Below are 20,293 nucleotides of genomic sequence, written 5' to 3'. Positions count from 1 at the left end.
CTCATATTATCTGTCTCATGCACTACTGTCAGGATATAGTGACCGTTTTCTAAAAACCTTTTTATCATATTTGCTCAAAGTTACCAACTGCAGCTTTAAAGGTCAGCCGAATCTAGTGTTATTGGTATTCATCACACCCTGATTTAGACAAACCAGAACATGCATTTTCATAATTAATCCATTAGGAAATTTCTATTTCAGCCTGAAATGTTTAAACGGTTTGTTTCATTGAAGGATGCCATTGTGTTTCCTTCTTCTTCCACTCAAACACATGGTGCGTCGCACCAGCATGGTGGCGTCAGGCCACGTTAGATTTACGTATTTTATGCAATATTGTATTTATTAATGTACAACAATTTTGAGACTGTCAAAATCTTATTTGAATAATTAAATGAAACCTTTGGGTCATTTCTGATAACTGTTTTTCGTTTGTGTCGGACTTTGTTTTTATTACAGAAGGAAGAATCTCTGATTAATTTCTCTTACCCCAGGAAGATTAGCTGGTTGCTATGGCGCCAACTAATCAAGTTCAAGTTCAAGTTTAGTTTATTGATCACTTACACATTGAGATGGCAGTGAGATTCTTTGTTCCTGTTTGTTACTCTCTCATCCTTGTATAATAAACAATCGATCTCTCAATCAACTGAATAACAATAATAATGGGGATCCTTAATCAAATATTATATTAAATGATATTACATTATTATTTCATTATTTATTTTTGAAACAACTCCTCCTGTGAGAAAAATAAAAGTACCCCTCTCCCTCCATAAAAATATTCAAAAAACTGCTTGGTGTTGTCAGCACTTTTTACGCAGCATAACCCTTCACAAATCCCAAATCAGTCTATTTGGATTTCTCTTATTGAAGTTTTCTAACAGTTTCTTCTGACAGGGAGTTAGACCTCTCTGGGGTCTAATTTACCCCAAATATAGTTAATATCACCATGTAGGACAACATACTATATATTTCATTGTCTATAAATGACTTTTGCCCAAAAAATATCATACCTCATTTCTTGAGCTCCTTGTACAAAACGTTGATCAGACTTTCCCTCCATTCATGTTGGTCTGCTTTGATCCGCTCTCTCAACTGAGAGAAATTACAGATAAGTAACATCTCGGCTTGCTGGTTATGATTCATACCATCTAAATTCCACAACAATGACATGTACTTCCCACAAATATTTTTACACAGGCAGTTAAAGGTCAGCCATATCTGGTCTTATTGTTAACCCTTATATGCCTTAATTTGGTCAAACCAGAACATACATTTTGATAATTAATAATTTATAGGAAATGATGAGAGTGTAAGTTATCAATTGGGACTGTGTCTAATTTGAGTGTCCTCTGTAAAATAAAGGCTCTTTATTGGTATGACAAGAATGACGAACAGAACAAACAGAATTGACACTTAAATTTAATTTAATCTCACAGATATTTGTACAAATATCACATTTAATGTTTGAAGTTCTGCCACAGCTTCACATACCATGAACATGAGCAGGAAACTTTGCTGACAAAGCAGTTTGACTGTTCATGGTCCACATTTACTCAAATCTAAAACAATGGAGCTGTACATAGTGTTTATGTTGGATAATTAAACATTATGCGAGGTGAATCCATGGTAACTTCTCATCTAATTTATCAAAGATTTAGTGTTCAGGATAAATCTTAAAGCAATGTCTCAAATTAGATTAAAAGACTAATGCAACTCGTGTCTGTATGGTAATTGTAAAGCTGGGCGTAGCTAGTTTAGCATAGCATAAAGACTGGAAACGGGGAAACAACAAGGACAGTTGTCATTTTTCAAAGAGGTTATGTTTCAAAATAAATACAATTTAGTATTTCTCAGTTTGGACCAACAACAAATGTTCTTGGATGATCACATGGCTCCCAATACAAGAACTGTGACTGATGACTGTAGATGCCTTCATTCATCCTATTCACCCTCCTCCTCTTCCTCCTCCTCCTCCTCCTCCTGGAGACTGTGGGAATTGCAGCAGAGAAGTTTAGAGTGACTACCACAGATCTTATAATCACAGGTATTCAAACAAACATCACATCCAGTAATATGTAGCCTTATGAAAACAAACAAATGTGGATCAATCGTTCATTAAGAAATACATAGAAAAAAAAGGCCTAGTAAATGTTGAAAAATTAAAAGGGACTGGCTAAAAAAATTATAAAATAATACTTATAAAAAATGACTTTTACACTATGTCCACAACTCCTTTTGGACTGACAAGGTGACAATGCTATACAAAAAAACTGTGTACTGAGACTTAATTTAGCTTTTTGGCAATTTGTTTGCAAGAAAAAGCAAAGCAGAAATAACACTGACTGACACTGACTTTCGTTGATTTCACGGCCACAGGTGTCGCTGTTAACAAGCAATTCTGAAAGTTACAAATAGTCCCTTTAAATATAGTTTTGTAAGAAAAAGCAATGCATGAAAGACGAATGAATTTTTGACAGCAAAGAAGTGCACCAAGGAAAGCCTAATTAGTTTGTATTACCCCCAAAAGCTTGAGAGTTATAAAATAGAATTTAACATTTTAATTTAATTTAATAGAATCCATGAGTTATCAATAGTCTAGCCGGTGAAATAAAAAAAGTGAACGTCTGATTAAATAGAACTTAATTTAATTAAAAAAAGTCATGTGCGTAAATGGACAGATTTCTACAAATCATTTTTAAGAAGAAAATTTACATTGATTGAGAGGAAATCCACGCACCTTTTACTTGGCCTTTGAATCACTTTAAGTCTGGAGGATCACACCCATCAAGTTCCTCATCCAGCCAGAAGGGGAGGAATCGGAAAGGTCTCACAGAACTACAACAGTTGCACAAAGGGAGACAAGTAAATTAGATAGATTAGTGGCGCTGGATGGAGCTGTACATAGTGTTTATGTTGGATAATTAAACATTATGCAAGGTGAATCTGTGGTAACTTATCATCTAATTTATCAAAGATTTAGTGTAGTTCAGGATAAATCTTAAAGCAATATCTCAAATTAGATTAAAAGACTAATGCAACTCGTGTCTGTACGTTAATTGCAAAGCTGGGCGTAGCTAGTTTAGCATAGCATAAAGACTAGAAATGGGGAAACAACAAGGACAGTTGTCATCTTTCAAAGAGGTTATGTTTCAAAATAAATAAATTCTAGTATTCAAACAAACATCACATCCAGTAATATGTAGCCTTATGAAAACAAACAAATGTGGATCAATCGTTCATTAAGAAATACATGGGGAAAAAAAGGCCTAGTAAATGTTAAAAAATTAAAAGGGACTGGCTAAAAAAATTATAAAATAATACTTATAAAAAATTACTTTTACACTATGTCCACAACTCCTTTTGGATTGGCGTCAAATGCTATACAAAAAAACAGTGTACTGAGACTTAATTTAGCTTTTTGGCAATTTGTTTGCAAGAAAAAGCAAAGCAGAAATAACAGCTGGAATTTAATGAAAGCGGTGCAATGCAACCCATTTGATTATCAGCCTCATGCAACTGTAGATTGAAAGAAGATCTTTTTTTTACCTGGCATTCTCTGGAGGATCAATATCCAGTGTGGCAGAGTCCTCATTCTCATGACGGGCCAATTGGAAAGGTCTCACAGAGCTACAGTACAGCAGTTGAATGGAAAGATAGGTAAAATAGATAAGTTTAGCCTGTTGTATTAACAGATATTGATGAGAATATTACTAAAACAATCAGATTCAGTTGCTAAAGACCACAAACCAAGCCAGAAATCTTGGCGCAGTCACTCACTCAGACCTACATTTTAACATCTGCATGAAGTGAATTACAAAATGAGCCTACTACCACCTTAAAAATGTGTCATGAATTAAGGGACTTATGTCTCAGCAGGATTTAGAGAAACTTGAGTTCTTCAGTAGGCTCAAAAGAAAAATGTGAACCGGACAGCTGTAGCTTTTAAATCCCATTTATGTGTATCTTTTATATTGTATTTTCATAATGCCTATAGTGTTGCTTTTATCTTGTCTTAATGCCTCCATGTCTATGTTATGCTTTGTCTAACCTGTAAGGGCTTTGTCCATCACCAGAAGCAGTCCGCTCTATGGTATCCTGGCCATGCAAGAAAAAAACAAACAAAATGCATAACATGCACTACATTCAAATGTTTTATTTGAGATTATACATTTAAATAGATTTCAACCCTGCATTTCTAATTAAATGGTATAAATCTTACATGTTGAGACGGAATGGGGTAGGATATATTGCCATAGACGACCACACCAGGAAATCCATCACAATTGTCCTCACACTCGATAGAAATCTGTAATTCAAAAAATGTATTACGATCATGAAATGTATCGTATAATGTCCATATTGTGATACCAAACTACCACTTTAACAGCTAATGGGAGCTTCTCTTCTGAAGTAGAGGCACACAGTAAGTAGCCTACAGTTGCGTTACATATTTTTGAAGTGCTTTGGGGGCCTTTTGTATGTTATTTCAGGATACAGTGAGTTAAAATAGTAACATAATTCAATATTTTTCATATCTAAACAGCATAATAAATCAATATCTGTTTAGGGCCCTTTTAGTTGGGTCCCAATTAAACGGTAAAGTCTGCCCCGGGTGTTTTTTCCCGTTCCCCGGTGTTTCTGACCACGAGTAGCCGCGACTTGGGTCTGTGGCTTTGTCGTGGCGGGTGTATTGCTCAGGACCCAAGAAAGCGCAGTGTTGAGCGTGAAGTTGTTTTTATGAGCAGTTCTCGAGAAAGCGGCAAGCAGCAACACCACAGGCCAAACATTCGACCCGTTCTGAACAGGCATGTTTTTGCCCTAGTGCTAGCAATGCTAATGTTGCAAACGAACTACTCTAATTTCAAGTAATTCACAAAGTCAATCCACATTCAAATGCAACCAGTAACTTCCCAAACCGCAGTACTTCCACGTACTTTACCTAATGCTTGCACAGGTATGTTCATTTCAGCCTAAAATGTTACTTACCCTTGTTTTTATTTCATCTAAGGCCGCCATTGTATTTTGCCTGTCTTCCGTTGAAAGGTGGTAGGCGGTAGGCGGTAGGTGTGGTTTAAACCACGTGAATGCAATTGTAACCTATTATATCCGATATTGTATTAATTAATGTACAGCAATGTTGAGACTGTCAAAATGCTGTTTAAATAATTACATGAAACCTTTTCCTTGTTGGGTTATTTCTGATAACTGTTTTTCATTTGTGTCAGACTTTTTTTATTACAGAAGGAAGAATCTCATCAATTTATCTTACGAACTAAAACATTGTTACGTTTTAAAATAAGTCACTGTGAAAAATATAAAAGTATCTCTCTGCCTGATAACTTCAAAGCACTTTTTCAAATCGGTATTCCCTATACGCTGATGACACATGATTTAACATGTGTTCCCAGACAAAGTACATAACATTGTTCTCCATCACCCCCAAACACCTAAAGAAGAATCATACCTTTTTCTTGAGATCCTTGTACAGAACATGGGTTACTGACCTTTCCTCTGTTCACGTTGGTTCAACATCTCAGCTAAGAGAAAAAAAAAACAGATATCCATCTATGGTTGGTTGGATCAGAGATATCTATGTCTATTAGACATCTTTTAGAGATGTCTTCTGTATTATACCATCTAAGATCATTTCACAGCCCCAGAAGAGGGCTTCTTGTCTATGGTGATGAACAAAAATGAAAGACTGAGTCGTGCTGAGTCTAAGTTTCCCCTTTGCAAACCTCAGATGTAGCTGTTTCAGTTCACAAAGGAAAGGAGGTGCAACCTCCCACAAACCGACATTATGCAGAAGGAGTATTTGTGGCGTAGTTCTGAAGTATATCAGCAAAATTACCACTTCAGTAATTTTTCTGTTAAGGACAGCTGTGTATAAGCATAATTTTCCCTTGTGAGTTTTCGAAAATGATCAAAATTGGAAATGCTTTATTCATACAAAGCTTAATCCATGTTTGCAAATCTGTAACAGCAGGTTTCTATTTGTAGTAAGTTTGTACCAAACATAATCACACATAAATAGTTTCTACATAAAAACAATAATTGACAGATTGATTATGTTTCTTTTTGTCAGAGAAAAGTCAACTTCTAAGTGAATGTAATTAGTTTTCTATAGAAGGATGGACCAGTTTAGCTGATATTATAACATTAGTGGCATACTTGACATGAATCTATAATTTTCAAATATAATAATGGCATTCAAAAGTGGTGTTATAACAAGTAACGAAAAGTCATGTCAATTTTATTTTAATACTGCAACCAAAAATCACAAATTTGCCTCAAAGGGATTAATAATTTCTGCAGCATACATCACTCGTCAAATAGATATCTGTCTGTTAAGAATGACTGCTGATAAATGATATCAGACTAAAGTTTGGTTAAGCTATTGTGATTTGAAAAATGATCTGAATGAGCAATTTAGATCATGTTTTGATGATTAAGCCCCATTGGTTTGTCATGTTGGAGAATCTCCTACAGCAGTGCATGAAGTACAGATGTTTAGGACGCCTTAGTGTAGAAAGCACTAGTGCGGCAGGAAGTCAGGACTTCCTGCAGTGCTCCTGCAGTGTCTTGTCAAACATTTCTTTCACGAGCAGGTACACACTAACCTGTGCACTGTAACTTTGTACCTGGATCTAAAACTGAAATTTTGCTCCAAAAGGCATTCTATTCATAAATGCATGTTATGGGCTCTCTGTGGCCCTCCAATTAAAAAAACAAACACAAGACATCTCAGTAATATTGACTGAAACCTTCCTGCAAGATTTATCCAATCATAATTATTTTCATATTTCCTATAAAATATTAAATATATCTGCAGACACTTTGCTCTTCTCAGCAACTCCTACAGCATTTCTAAGTAACAGGATGCAACAACATAAAATCATCAGCACAATAAGTTGTCACCCACATCCTGCTATGTCACTGTGACCTATCAAAATATAAAGGACACACAAAACATACAAACATTGAAATGTTACAGTTAAACAAGAAAACCCTCATATCAATCACACTACAATTCACATTTTTTTTCTTCACAATTTTTAGCCTGTTGTCATGAGATGGATGGATGGCTTAAATGCATTAAATGTAAACCCTGTGGAGGCACATCTGACATTCGGGACTCAACACATGACAGGAACTGGACAGTTCTCAAAAATTCTACCCACAAAAGAAACACTTAATAAGTTTCATATTTATTATTATTATAAGTGCTCATATTTGATTGTATTTGTAAGGGACCATGTACAATATTAAACATAAATATTACCATGTGATGTATTGCGTTAGCTTAATGGTGCAGCATAATGAAGAATTGAAAAAGTGAAACGTGTGCATAATAATTATAATAGAGGACATGAAGAAAAGGAAATGGATCACAGTTTGACCTTTTTCTTTATTCACTCACAAGTGCTTCTATAGTGCAGCCTGTTCACTCACTTAAATTCTTTTCCAGCAGGTGTCAGTATTGCGTATTAAGACCATGCGTTGACATTGTTTCAATTGACATTTTTTTTCAGCTATTTCACAAATGAATGCTTTAAAAAATATAATAATAATGATCATTTCAGTCAAGTGGCTTTTTCTCAGGGTCTGGACTTTCATATGTAGCCAAAATGTGTGTGAGAAGATATTTGTTCCTCATGTTTACCACAGTTCTGGGGATATGTGCAAACTAGGCATATGTGGTGGCTAAGTGTTTTTTTTGTTTTCAGACAATGCAAAAGTAAGTAAGTAAGTTGTTTTATTGTGTTTAAACCAACCCTGAGCTTATTAGAGCTTGCTGCAGTGTTACAGTCAAGTCTCCCTGTATTTCATTTTCAGTGAATTCCAAAAAGGTACAAACATGGAAACTATTCAGAGATATCTTTCAGTGTTCAGTTGGATTGGACACATACACAAGTAGGATAGTGATAAATTAGGTGTATTTTGTTGTGAGCAGCATTACACACACTAATCTAGGCTATATATATACATATATATGAAACTTCCCCAGTAACAACACAATATTGAGAAGAAAGTTCCTGTTTTCAACACAAAAAACAAGATTCAAGATGTTTATTGTCATGCCGGTTATACAAGTACAATCTTGTGAAATGCTTTTTGCTGGGAAACTCCATTAAAAATAATAAGTTATATTACAATTATAAAAGGAAATACTTTGTACAAGGCATGTTAACAACATATACATATCAGGAAGTATGAATGTACATATATAAGAAATACTTTGTACAAAGCATATTAAGAACATATACAGTAAGAACATATATATATACAGTATATACAGTATAAGATATATTATTGAGGTACTTTTTGTGTGAGAAGGTGTTGTATGAATTAGATGTTTAAAAGTCTGACGGCCTATGGGAAAAAAACTGTTCCTCAGTTTCTCAAGCTTAACTGTCTGGGCCCTGCTTTCATTTCCTTTTTTTTGGGAAACATCCTTTTGCAAACATATCCCTCCCTCACACTCTTATAGTAAAATATCCCAAATTAATTTACAAATTAAATTAATTAAATTAAATTACTTTAATTTTAGTCTTTTGTATGCTTGTGTTCTGATGTGTATGTATGTGCATATGTAATTGTATGAATATATATATGCTTGTTTCTTTATTTTCCCATTCTATTGTTTTTTTATTTAATTATTTATGTTTCATTGTATTCTGCTGTCTATGATGTGAATTTCCTTGGAAAGCACTTTGTGCATTGGGCTTGAAAAGTGCTCTACAAATCAAATTATTATTATTATTATAAAGTTTTTATTTAATTGAGGACCACCAATTATTCAAATGTGTTTATTTTAATTGTCCTTCCTATTTGAAACAGTTTTTGGTTCCATGTAGATCTTCATATTCACCCAGACATATGCAACATCCCTTTGTCTTTGTCCCAAGAATTTTCAAAGAAGTTGGACGCAGGTCATTCTAATACAAAGCTCCATCAGACTGGAATAATCTTCCTCTTTTTCTGAGATCTATTACCTCTTTCCGTTGCTTCAGGACATCTTTATTTTCTTATCTTAAAACAACCTGTTCATGTTTTTAATTTGTGTGTACTTATGATCCTCAGTTTATTTGTGCTACATACAAACTGAAGACAAACTGTTGCAATTGTTCTTTATGCTGATGTAATTGATTTAAATATGGTAATTGTATCAAATGTTTCTTGTATAACAGCAGAGGGCTGATGAAGGGTCTGGGTGGGAGATGGTGAGCAAGCTGTCTGTATCTGTGTATTTGCAGTATATGTTTGTTATGTAATGCTGTTTTGTCTGTATGTGTTTTTTGTATTTGTGTCTATAGGACCCATCTCAAGGGGCTATCCTATCCTTTCAATAAATTCAATTGTACTCTGTGCTCAACTGAAGCATGTGCTTAATTGAAGAGGGTGCCTGACTGCAGGCATGCTCTCTGACCAGTAGGTGGCAGCACACAATCTGAACTACCACAAATTAATCACAATTCTTTTTAATGTTTTCACCTTTTTTAGCTCACTTTTTAACTTATTTAAATTACAAAATTAACTTCAAAGGCAGCACAACAAATACAAGTATTATTATTATTTTTATAAAGCTATTATTTAATTGAGGACCACCAATTCTACTCCAATCAGTGATTGTATCCGTCTCTGATTGGCCCAATCCCCACAACAAGTCCCGCCCCCTGTGATGACGCTGCTGCAGCCAGCCCCGCCCCTCTCCGCTCTCTGCGGCTCTCCACCATACAGTCACACAAAACGGCACGCGGAGGAACAGCAACTTCACCTTTAGTCTCACAAGACACCTTGTCTCCGACACTGTCCCCTATACAGTGCGAGGAGGAAGGTCAGAGGATGAAACAGGTCGCTTTTTAAACAGGTGTCACTGTCACAGCCAGTCAGACAGTCACCTTTTCCTCCTGCAGGTTCCCTCGTGCGCTTCAGGTGACATGAAAACATTCACCGCACGCGCCTGATTCCGTCACTTTGCTATCCACGAGCGTCCGCGATGGTTAAATGTCCTGTTTAATGGTCGAGGTATGTAGACTTTACAGCTATAAAAACACACACACACAGGGGCTTGTAGACAGAGTTGTTTTGGTATAGGCCTGGTGCAACATAATGAAAAACAGTGTTGCCTTCCTATAATCATTTAAGGACCTATAAAGTCTCTTTTAGTGCTCAAAAGAGTTTATAATGACCATATTGTTGTCTACTTTGTGTATGCTATATGTTTGTGATAGTACTGTCATAGGGGCTAAAATGTTTTGATTCTATAGGTAGGTAGTTTATAGTGACCTTGGTTTAGGAATAGTTTTTGGTGCAGACTTCTTCTTCTTCTTCATATATATATAACCTCCTCTATAAGCTGCAGTGATGGGCTACAGTAGTTCCTGGTGTATTGTTGCAATGTGTCAGTTTATTGACAGCTTTACAGCAGTGAACCTGCAGCTTGGACACACTGCAGACCACATGTAGAGAAGGGACATGTGTTCAGCTAGGATGCATTAGAGGGAATGTTTTGGGTGTTTGTGTTGGTTATATGCTCTAGTATATGTGTTAAAAACAGATCTGAATGCATCATAAGATGTGTTATTATACACAATATGTACAGGAAGTACAGCGTAAAGTGGTTGTGCAAGAACTTGAGTATAGTACAGTTACATTACATGTAGAGTGACTGTCTTATGTGAAACAAATTTGCATATTTGAGCATGAGAGTTCATTTTTGATCTTAGTAACAGTAGTTTTTAAGAAAAATCTTAACTCAAGGTTATAGGGCTGACCAGAATGCTTTGAATCGTCCTCCAAATCGACCTCCAAATCAGTATTAAAATGTTTTTTAACATATATAAGTATGTAATTATATAGTATAAATCCCCAAATAGTCCATAAAGTAAGGAATAATCCCACATTTTTCATCATTCATATTCAACATTAAATATTATTATTAGTTATTCTCAGACGGATATCACTGTTTGTTGTGTGTAGAGACACGTGTGTGTACAGTAGTGTGGCAGCAGCACTGAAACAGGGGAGATGGAGACAGACAGATAGAAGAACATGTCAGCCTGCTGCACCACGACGCAGCGAAGATTCGATTACCTTCGAATATTTCTCACCGAAGCTTGGAAGCCCAAAAAATAGTATTCGGGACAGCCCTACTCAAGGTCCACTTCATAGCTGTCAAACATAAGGTTCATTATTGAACTTGAAAACAAGTTTGACAAAAAACAGTTTTACTCATTGGCCACTTACTAGGCTTTTTCAGAGCTTTCTAACACATCTCATGGTTTCCCTTAGCAGATGGAGTTTGCTTGGTTGTCATGGAGATGGCTCAGTTGTCATCACTTGCATATTGACCACTTTTGTCTACTATTTGATATTTATAAATAAGCACTTCTTATAGTACATGTCCACAGCCACCGTCCTTTCCACGCTTCCCATTCATTGTCTACGTAAGCAGCCGTGCAATGCATTCTGGTAGCGTGGCGGCGCGATTCGAGAGACGGGGCGTCACGTTGTCCGCTCCTCATTTGCATAAAGTTGAGGTCTAGGCTACTTTATTCAAATCACGGGGCGTCCGACGCAACCCGCCGTCTCTGGAAACTCCCGAGAAACTTTTAAAACTAAGCGTTGTCGATCCAAAACAAAGACCGATTCAGCAACTGCGTGGCTTATTTCTCGCATAAAATGTTTTCAGAAACACATTTCGGTGAATTATTTTCATGATATAAGAGAATAAAGTTTCCAAACAAGCTGCCATGCTAGTTCTGGTTTGAAAGCTGGAAGCAGCAGCCCATGAGGGAAAGCATTCGTCCAATCAGGTGCTGACTGAGTGCCTTGTGTCAAGTGGCAGCCCATCAAGCGTCCAATACTGGGAAGCGAGTTGATCCACAGCGATAAGAAACACCCCTGTGGACATGTACCATTACTTGTTGATTGTCAGGGAGAGCTTGTTTTATATGTAAAAAAAAAAAAAAAGTTTGAAAAAAACATTTTTGCCAGCTCTGGTGAACATACAGGAGACAGTGAACAGACCTGCCCACAGTGTAAACAGTTTGACAGCAGCTCGCTCTAAGCAAAGACAGAGTTTGACTCGAGAGCTTTCAGGTTAAGGTGAATAATGATGTGAGCGTAGAGCTGGAGATCATGGAAACACATTTGACAGAGGGCGTCCTGTAAACATGCAATAACCACGTGGGCTGGATGAGTGAACCGTCATCGCCTCTGGTTTGTCTCCATCCGCCCGTTTCCTGCATGCTGCTAAACAACAGTGTGTCTAATTTCGATGTAAATCCTCCTACTCGAGGTACACCATTATGACTGTCTTCCTGCAGAGGGGGTAACATTGAACGCTATGTACAGTAATAAGAAATATAAGGTCAGTTCTGGTTTCCATCAAATGTGTACGTGTCTTTGTCGTAGTGTTTCTCTAAACTGACACTGCTTATAGTGCACTCAGTCCACTCTCACTCTTGTCCGCTATGCGCACAGATGTTTAGCCTTTATAACCATTATAGCCATTACTAGCCATTATAAATAGATGACCCCAATTGGGAAATGTACTGAGCTGCCTGAACTGCAGAGCAAGTCTTTGGGTTGTAATTATGTTTTGGAACTGACCTCAGATCAGCGTGCAATGGCAGATTGCCACACTACTGATGTACTTTATCAATTTTAGGTACCGCTGGTGTAAATCTAAAAACAGGGCAGGGCTGTTGATGGAAAATATTTGTCTGTCAACACTCACATTACTTTGCAGGGGGGGGGGGGGCTTGGAGTGAGACAACACAAGTCTTGATCAGTCAGGACTCACAAATAGAGGCTTGATGTGAATCAGAGGTGAAACGATGAGTTGATTAATCATTTTGTCAAGCGAAGGAAAATTGAGCCGCCGCTCTGCATTGCTCTGATACGGCGGTTACAGCTGATAACGCCGTCCCGACCAATGGCGTCGTCGCGGAAGCGTAACACCCACCCTCCAGCACCCCTCAGGTTAACATTGACATCTTGGACTCTGAGAAATTTTTCTGAGCAAATTTCACAATTTTTTGAACATTTAATAAAAAAAAAAACTACAATGTAAAATAATTGTTACTCGCAACCATGATTTTAATTCATGGTTATTGTGGTTTTTAACCAGTTTTCACCAACTTTCAGTGGTGATGGTGAATGTTTCACTATGACCAGCCTTATTATTATTAACTTAATGGGATGTACAAGGGAATTTTATTTTAGTACGTCTTTCCGTTGCCAGTATTCTCTAAAAAACAAAAACACATGACTTGAACTTGACACAAACACACCTTTTGATAAGGAAAAATGGCTAAAAAAAGATGCCTTAAGACCTCCTACCGTGAGGACCAACCATGAGGAAGCATGTGATTAATGTGCAAATGGTTGCCAGTCTATGCCAGTAGGCGGCCTGACCCACTTTTTTCAGTGTAGTCCGCCAACACACAGACGTCGCTTGTATGCTTCTTACTCACCGAGACGAAGGGTGGTCTTTACACAGATGCCTTTTATCCACTCACAAAATCATGATTCAGTTTGTGATTTAGAACCAAACAGATGAAGGTGAGAAATTGTTAAACACCACCATAGTGAGTGGATAACAAACTTTCAGTATTTGAATTCTTTCACCACAGTCGGAATTAGTAGTTGCATGTGAAAGAATAGAAAACTAAACATCAAGTTGGATTTTGAGGGGCTTGTGTGAAAACAGTGCAGAATGGCACATCAGTCTGAAAGAGGTTCTCTGTTTTTGCAGAGGGCCACCGTGACTTTTCGCACAGTTCCTATTTCTTAACGTGGTTCATTGATGCTCTTAGATAGCAGTGTGTGTATTTTGGGGTGTTGTAATATTAATCTCAGCCTCTCTTTCTCTCCCCCCCCCCTCTTTCTCTCTGCCACAGCGGTGTGGAGCAGTCGCACTGAAAAGGTCGGAGCAGAATGCCATACAAGTTTGCATGCTGGGTAAGAACACTAACTGACCTGAATAGCGCAGTGCAAAAGGTTGTGAATATATTGCATGTAGCCAGCTGCGAATTGATGGTGCAAAAAATGTGTCCAAATATTTGGTAACAGCGCTTCAGGCCGTCACTAACCTTTGGCCCAGTATAATCTCTGTCAAACACTGAGGCATATTTCTGCTATCTCTCTATATGCTCTGCACTGTCCAGTTGAATGGGTTTTGTTGAATAACGGTGGTGCTAATACAGAACGTTTTACTCCAGGCATGTTTTTTTGAAGTAGTGTCTGGACTGGAGACGGTAAAATGTAGCTGTTTATCATTACCGCACTCTCAGACCTTGAAAATTCAGACCTTGAAATGTGGGTATGTTTTTTCCCATACTCATGTCAAGGTTGTTTAAAAGTTGCCTGAAGAAGTGCTTAGCTGCGTGCAAGTGTGAGGCAACCTTAAACATATGATGAAAAATGTACGGTAAGGGTAGGGTGTAAATTAGCAGTGCCAAAACAATCTGCACACATGTGTTCACATACTTGCACGCGAGTGAGCAAGCAGAAATGTAGATACAAACGCTTGCCGCTGTTTTCTTTAGACAGGCCATTTTATTCACCGGCTGCCCTACTTCTCTGCAGCGACCTGCCAGAAAAACGTGACCAGTAGCGTCATTAAAGAGAATCAAAAATAAGAGTTTCTAATGTACACTGTGCATTGTGTATGTATGTGTGTGAGAGAGGAAGGGTAGGATCTTTTGGAGCCAGCAGTCCTCTGGCTGACTCCCAAGTTTACACTTCAAAACTCCCCACTGACCTCGTCGCCTCTCTGATATCTTTCTCTCTTTCTGTGCCATTATTATCACTGTTTCTTTCTTTTTGCCACATGATTTCTTTTCACACATTCACACTGTTGCGAATCTTAGCTCTGTTTGTTTAATCGCAGCTTTGCTCCCATGTTCTCATCTATTGAAGTCACACAGTATGATATTTTTTGCCAGTGGCAACATGAAGAAGGATAGTTTCCCTGTCGTCTGCGGCGGCATTGTTGCACTCCTTAATCATCCTGGTAAAGGCTGTTTTACACACGGGCATTGTAGCTTCAGCGAGAGAGACGTCATTTACGCAACTTTTGACTGTGTAGACTTTCTAATTATGTATTTTCACAGTCTGATATATATTTGTTTTAACTTTTAAGGTAAACTGCGACATTCTTGACTTGAACAATTGTCTTTTAAATTGACAAACATCATATGTGTGATTCATGGCGCAATTCAAACAAGACGAAAACACAAATTGTCTCTCGCCATTGACTACCGTTCATATTTTTTCTGAAATAAGGTCCCATTGTGGTCCACCGGAAGGGGCAGGACTTCGTCTCTCTATAGTCTGGGCCAGTTGGTGCCAACAGCTTGGGATAAAAATCATACAGCGTGTGGTGTTCAAAGACTCTATTCATTTTGTCTTGTGATCTTGTCGCTGCCTGTTATTCTCTTAAAACATCTTAGATTTTTACAATGGGAAGAGGCACATCCGACTTCATGTAGCAGGAATATTTCCCTTTTTGTATGTTGTAAGATGAAAACACGGACAACTCCCAGACCGGACAATGCTGTGGTAGCGACCTGTCAATCACAAGGTAGCCACGCGCTAAAGCATACGCTGCTTTATGGTCTATTTGACTTTAAATAGGACCATAATTTACTAAACGAACATCATGCTGTATTGAAGAAGATTTGAAAACTAGCGATTTAGACCATAAACTCATGTTTACAATGTTTACTGAGGTAATAAATCAAGTGAGAAGTAGAGTCATTATCTCATTGACTTCTATACAATCAGACTTCTCTATGCAACTAGAGGAGTCGCCCCCTGCTGGCTATTAGAAAGAATGCAAGTTTAAGGCATTTCAGCATTGGCTTCACTTCTCAGACCCGGAGGTTACTGCCTGCTCCTAACAAGAAAAGACAGTTTTTTACCCCACAATGTCATCTGCTGATCACAGCTACAATAAAACAACAGTACATTGACCAATAGACATGGTGCATTTTCTCTGAATAACCATTCTGTACATTATGTCCCACTGCTTCTCACAGTTTCTCACGGCCTGTATCTTTTATCTTAACGCTCTTTGTCTCATGATTTCTTGCAGTCAACTTCTTGCGTCTGTTATGTGATGTTCAAGGCTGTGTCTGTCTGCGCCTGTGTGTGTGTGTCTGTGTGTGTGTCTCAGTACTTTTGTCTGCATGTGACTGTCTCTCCGGGGAACATTTCCGTGGAAAAATGTAATGGTTGTAACACTGCATCCTTCATGAAGCAAAAAGGAACACACGGGTCTTATTAACTTACATTCACCTAATTGTATTCCGCATTTTTATTGATATCTGGTTTTCGACAGCCACCGTAAAGCCTTTCGGGTGTATGTGTGTGACATTTAAGGACAACAAGATGAGAGTTTTTTCAGTCCCAAACAAAATGTTCAGTTCATCTGAGTTATTAAAAGCGGTTCATTTTCTGAGACTCACCAGAGCACAAGTGTAGAGAATAAGGCAAGTATGAATTTGAAGCTTAAGTTGGAAATCAGTAGAAAGTTGGAATCTTGTACAGTTTCATACAGTGGTCCTCGCATTAATCATCATAAATTTAACCATTTCTCTGTTTTCATTCGACATTTCTTCAAACATCTTCCAAGAACTTCAATCTTGTTCTTCTGCTTCCATCAGAAGTCCTAGTTGTATTCAAGCCCAAGGCTGGTTAGTCACCTGGACAGCAGCATTCAGAACAGATAAATCAAAACAAACCCGTTGAAGTGTTTCTATACTGGCGAAGCCTTAATGACTCGCAGCATGTACTGCGTTTTACCTTCAAGCAGAATAAGTTTATTATTCTGTTCTGTTGGAGTCTGCTCCTGTGTGCCATTATGTTACTCATTCAGTGTATGTGGAATGAAGATGTTTGTGGAAAAGAGCGTTAAAGGTTAAATAAACTATGCACACAATTAGTATTGAAACAATTAGACAATTAATTGATTAGTTTATCAATTAATAATCTATGGAATTCATAAAAAATGCCAAAAAGTTGCGGGTTTCAGCCTCTCAAAGGCAAGTATTTCCTGCTTTTCTTCCTGTTTTATATTGTTAGCAACTTTTAAGTTTTTGACAAAACAAGCACCATGTCGACAGCCGTGGCTGGAGGCATTATGTTTTCTGGTTATCCGTCCGTCCGTCTCATTCTCCTAAATGCGATATCTCAGGAACGCCTTGAGGGAACTTTTTCAAATTTGGCAAAAACATCCACTTGGACTCAAGGATGAACGGATTAGATTTTGGCGTCATACTTGCCAACCTTGAGACCTCAAAACTATGGAGTATTTCAAAACCAAAGCGGGGGGTCCTCCCCCATAGAAATTTGAGTTTCAGAGACTTTGTTTGCTGCATTCTGGTGACTTTTAAAGAATGAAAATAACAAAATAATAAGTATACTGCAACAGCATTTTTTGTTAAATAGACCGACTTTTAATTTTACTTTTAATTCTCAGGAAAGACAACTCAATAATTTGCCCATCTGACGTGAACTTGTGTGAATCTCTGATATAAACTAGGCTAATATTCATCAGTTTTCATTCATTCCTTCACTTTTGACCCTTTATTTCTATCTCTTAGTACTCTCCATTTCTCTCTCCTCTCACTCATTGAACGCCCTTTCAGACACAACCCGACAACTGTTGCCGTTAGCTCTGAAACCCGTTATTTCCAATGGCTTGCGCCACGCCATGACGGCTTTGCTGTGATGTGCGGCGAGCGCCGGGAAAAGACATTTCGGTGTAGCTCTATTGTCGTCCGGGTGGAAACAGTATGGATAACACACGCTGTACAGTGCCAGAAACACGTTGAGATAACGAAAAAGAAAAATAGGTGTGAAAACCCCGGGAGGAAGCCGGGAGAGGGCAATGAAAACCGGGAGTCTCCTGGGAAAATCGGGAGAGTTGGCAAGTATGTTTGGTGGTCAAAGGTCAAGGTCACTGTGATCTCAGAAAACACGTTTTCTCATAACTCAATAATTCATATGCTAATTATGACAATTTCACACAAGTGCGTGATAGAATAAATTGAAGAAGTGATGACATTTTGGACAAACATGGAAGTAACTGCAACTTGACTGGTTTGCGGAAACATAAAACCACAAGGCGGTTATTCTAGTAGTTCATTATTTACTGGCATTTTATAGATCAAACAATTAGTTGATTCGTTTTTTTGGCACACAATTCTGATGTTCCGATCTGCTTTTAAATGCAAAGTCTTTACAGATAGACTTAATATTGGATTTCAAAAAAGTATATTTGTTATAGAGATTCATGTGGGAAAGGTAGGACTCTGCGTGTCCCCACTGACCTGACCATGAGGCCATGTCCGTGAACCCAAAGTCCCACAGTCGTTCACACAGATCCTATTGGTCTGCCGTCGGTGTAGCAGCATATGTAGCAGAGTGAGAGAGTGTGCGAGCCAGCTCCGAGCGGGGAGAGGAGGGGCTTTTAGACTCCACAACAACACCGGCGCGAGTGAGACAGTAGAGAGGAGAGAGAATGCGGCAGAAGGAGGGAGCGGACCGTCAGTGGCCGACTCTGAGAGAAAGGACATAGAGACGGATCCTCACTTTTTTTTTCTCTGGCTTTTCCCTGCGCTTGTTTTGTCTTTATCACTCCTCACCCATTTGCTCTCTTTGTCCCTCTTTCTTTCCTTCTACTGACTCTGTCTCTCTGCAGTCTTTATTCCTCTGTCCTACATTCTGACTTGCTCACTATCTGTCTGTCCTCCTCTTCCTCACCTATGGCTACCTGACGGGCGAGCTTCTCCCTTCCGCCGTCTCTCTTCCTCTCCCACTCTTCCTTCTTTCTCTCCCCTTCTTCTGTTTCACCCCCCGTCTTTACTTTGATCCTTCCTTCCCTTGCACCTGTCTGTCACCTATCTGTTGTCTTTTGGTGCGAGGATGCCAGTGCTGGAGGGGCTCTGGGGCCCAGATCTCAGCAGGATGCGGGACTCCGGTCTTGGCGTCGGGGTCTGTCCCGATGAGGCTCCCCACTCGCCGGTTTGGGGGTCTCTCAGGACTCCTCCAATTACCTGTGGAGGGCTGTCGCTGTCCCTGGAGCTTCCGGCTCTCATACGGCAGCTCAGGGCGGCCTGGAGAGCTCGCAGGGGAGGCCCCCGGGGGCCCGAGAGAAGTCAGGCGAGCACTTGGGTGGAATCAGAGAAGGAAGAGGTAGAGGAGGTGAAGCTTGACATAGAGGACAGGAGTGCTCATCAGGAAGGTAACTTGCACATAATACATGTTGCATGTACAGTAAAGCTCATGGGAGTTCTCATCAATGTTTAATGTGTAATGTATGTTTTCTTTTTTTTTTTTGACCCAGTAGCTGTGAATGCTACATGAAAACACATCCATGGTACAAAACAGATAGTGTGTGTGGCACATTCCTTCACGATATGTAATTATTTATAATTCATTGTTTATTTGTTTCTTCAAAATAGTGGCTTTTTATGAATAAGGGTACATTTCTGCAATTCAATATTCGACTTGACTACACGCCTGGGTGCACGTTTTCATTTTTGACAAGTGCCTGTGTGTGTGTGACAGATTTAAATTTGACCAACGAGCCTCCGGCCGCATGTTTACGCGCGTGTGTTTTGTAAGTGGCGTGGGTCGAGACGCATTTCAGAGCAGTTCAGACGCCCAGGCGGAGTAAACAGGGAAATCAGGGATTTGCGCTGTAAAGCCAGAGTGTGTTACCATCTGCTGAGTTGTCCCGATGACACTGACGTAACTCCCATCAATCAAGCAGACTCCCGTCTGTCCAGAGTGAAACACTGATGATACAAACTGACATTGTTGACAGTTCGATGTGGATTGCTTATAGAGGGGGATGATGTGATCTTAAGCCGATGTTTAATGTCAGCAGTGACGACAGGAAATAAGGTAAATCGTATATTCAACGATGATAATGTACAATCTGATGTTGACTGTGATATTAGCATATAAACAAGATTAATGACTACTAACTGGCATTATGAATAATACTTTAATCAGTAATCAGATAATACTAATGGAACAATGTACATATACATCTTTAATGTGCTTTTAGAAGAGTTATGATGAAGTGATGATTCACACTGTGGGGAATTACCTGTTCGCAACCACTGACTCATAAGGTGGAAAACGGGCAAATGTACGCTCATCACTGCCTGTGACTTTCCCTTTGCATCGTGATGACCTCATTCATGTAATGACTCCTTACACAGGGTGAAAGGCTATCTGCTTGATGATTTCACCACTTACAACATGT

At 38.7% G+C, this 20,293-nt stretch overlaps 1 protein-coding gene across 5 annotated transcripts in view; it reads left to right on the top strand.

Moving 5' to 3' along the window:
• The first annotated feature begins 2,023 nt into the window (after window positions 1-2,023).
• The window catches only part of LOC119476686 (cAMP-specific 3',5'-cyclic phosphodiesterase 7B-like), a 32,128-nt gene continuing 13,858 nt past the window's right edge, over window positions 2,024-20,293 (top strand). Inside the window, exons 1-2 of one of the 5 annotated variants that reach the window (XM_037750114.1) lie at window positions 2,024-2,044; window positions 13,911-13,971. In XM_037750114.1, coding sequence (XP_037606042.1) covers window positions 13,965-13,971 — 7 coding nt within the window. In that variant the 5' untranslated portion in view covers window positions 2,024-2,044; window positions 13,911-13,964. Of the gene's footprint in view, window positions 2,045-9,732; window positions 10,030-12,337; window positions 12,377-13,445; window positions 13,573-13,910; window positions 13,972-17,488; window positions 19,262-20,293 lie in introns of those variants that run through there. The other 4 variants (XM_037750112.1, XM_037750111.1, XM_037750113.1 and 1 more) reach the window with 4 other exon arrangements.

Source organism: Sebastes umbrosus, chromosome 18, assembly GCF_015220745.1.
Source record: "Sebastes umbrosus isolate fSebUmb1 chromosome 18, fSebUmb1.pri, whole genome shotgun sequence".
NCBI classification, from domain to species: Eukaryota; Metazoa; Chordata; class Actinopteri; order Perciformes; family Sebastidae; genus Sebastes; species Sebastes umbrosus.
Note: the sequence above shows the minus strand (reverse complement) of the source record. Positions and strands in the feature narration are given on the sequence as shown.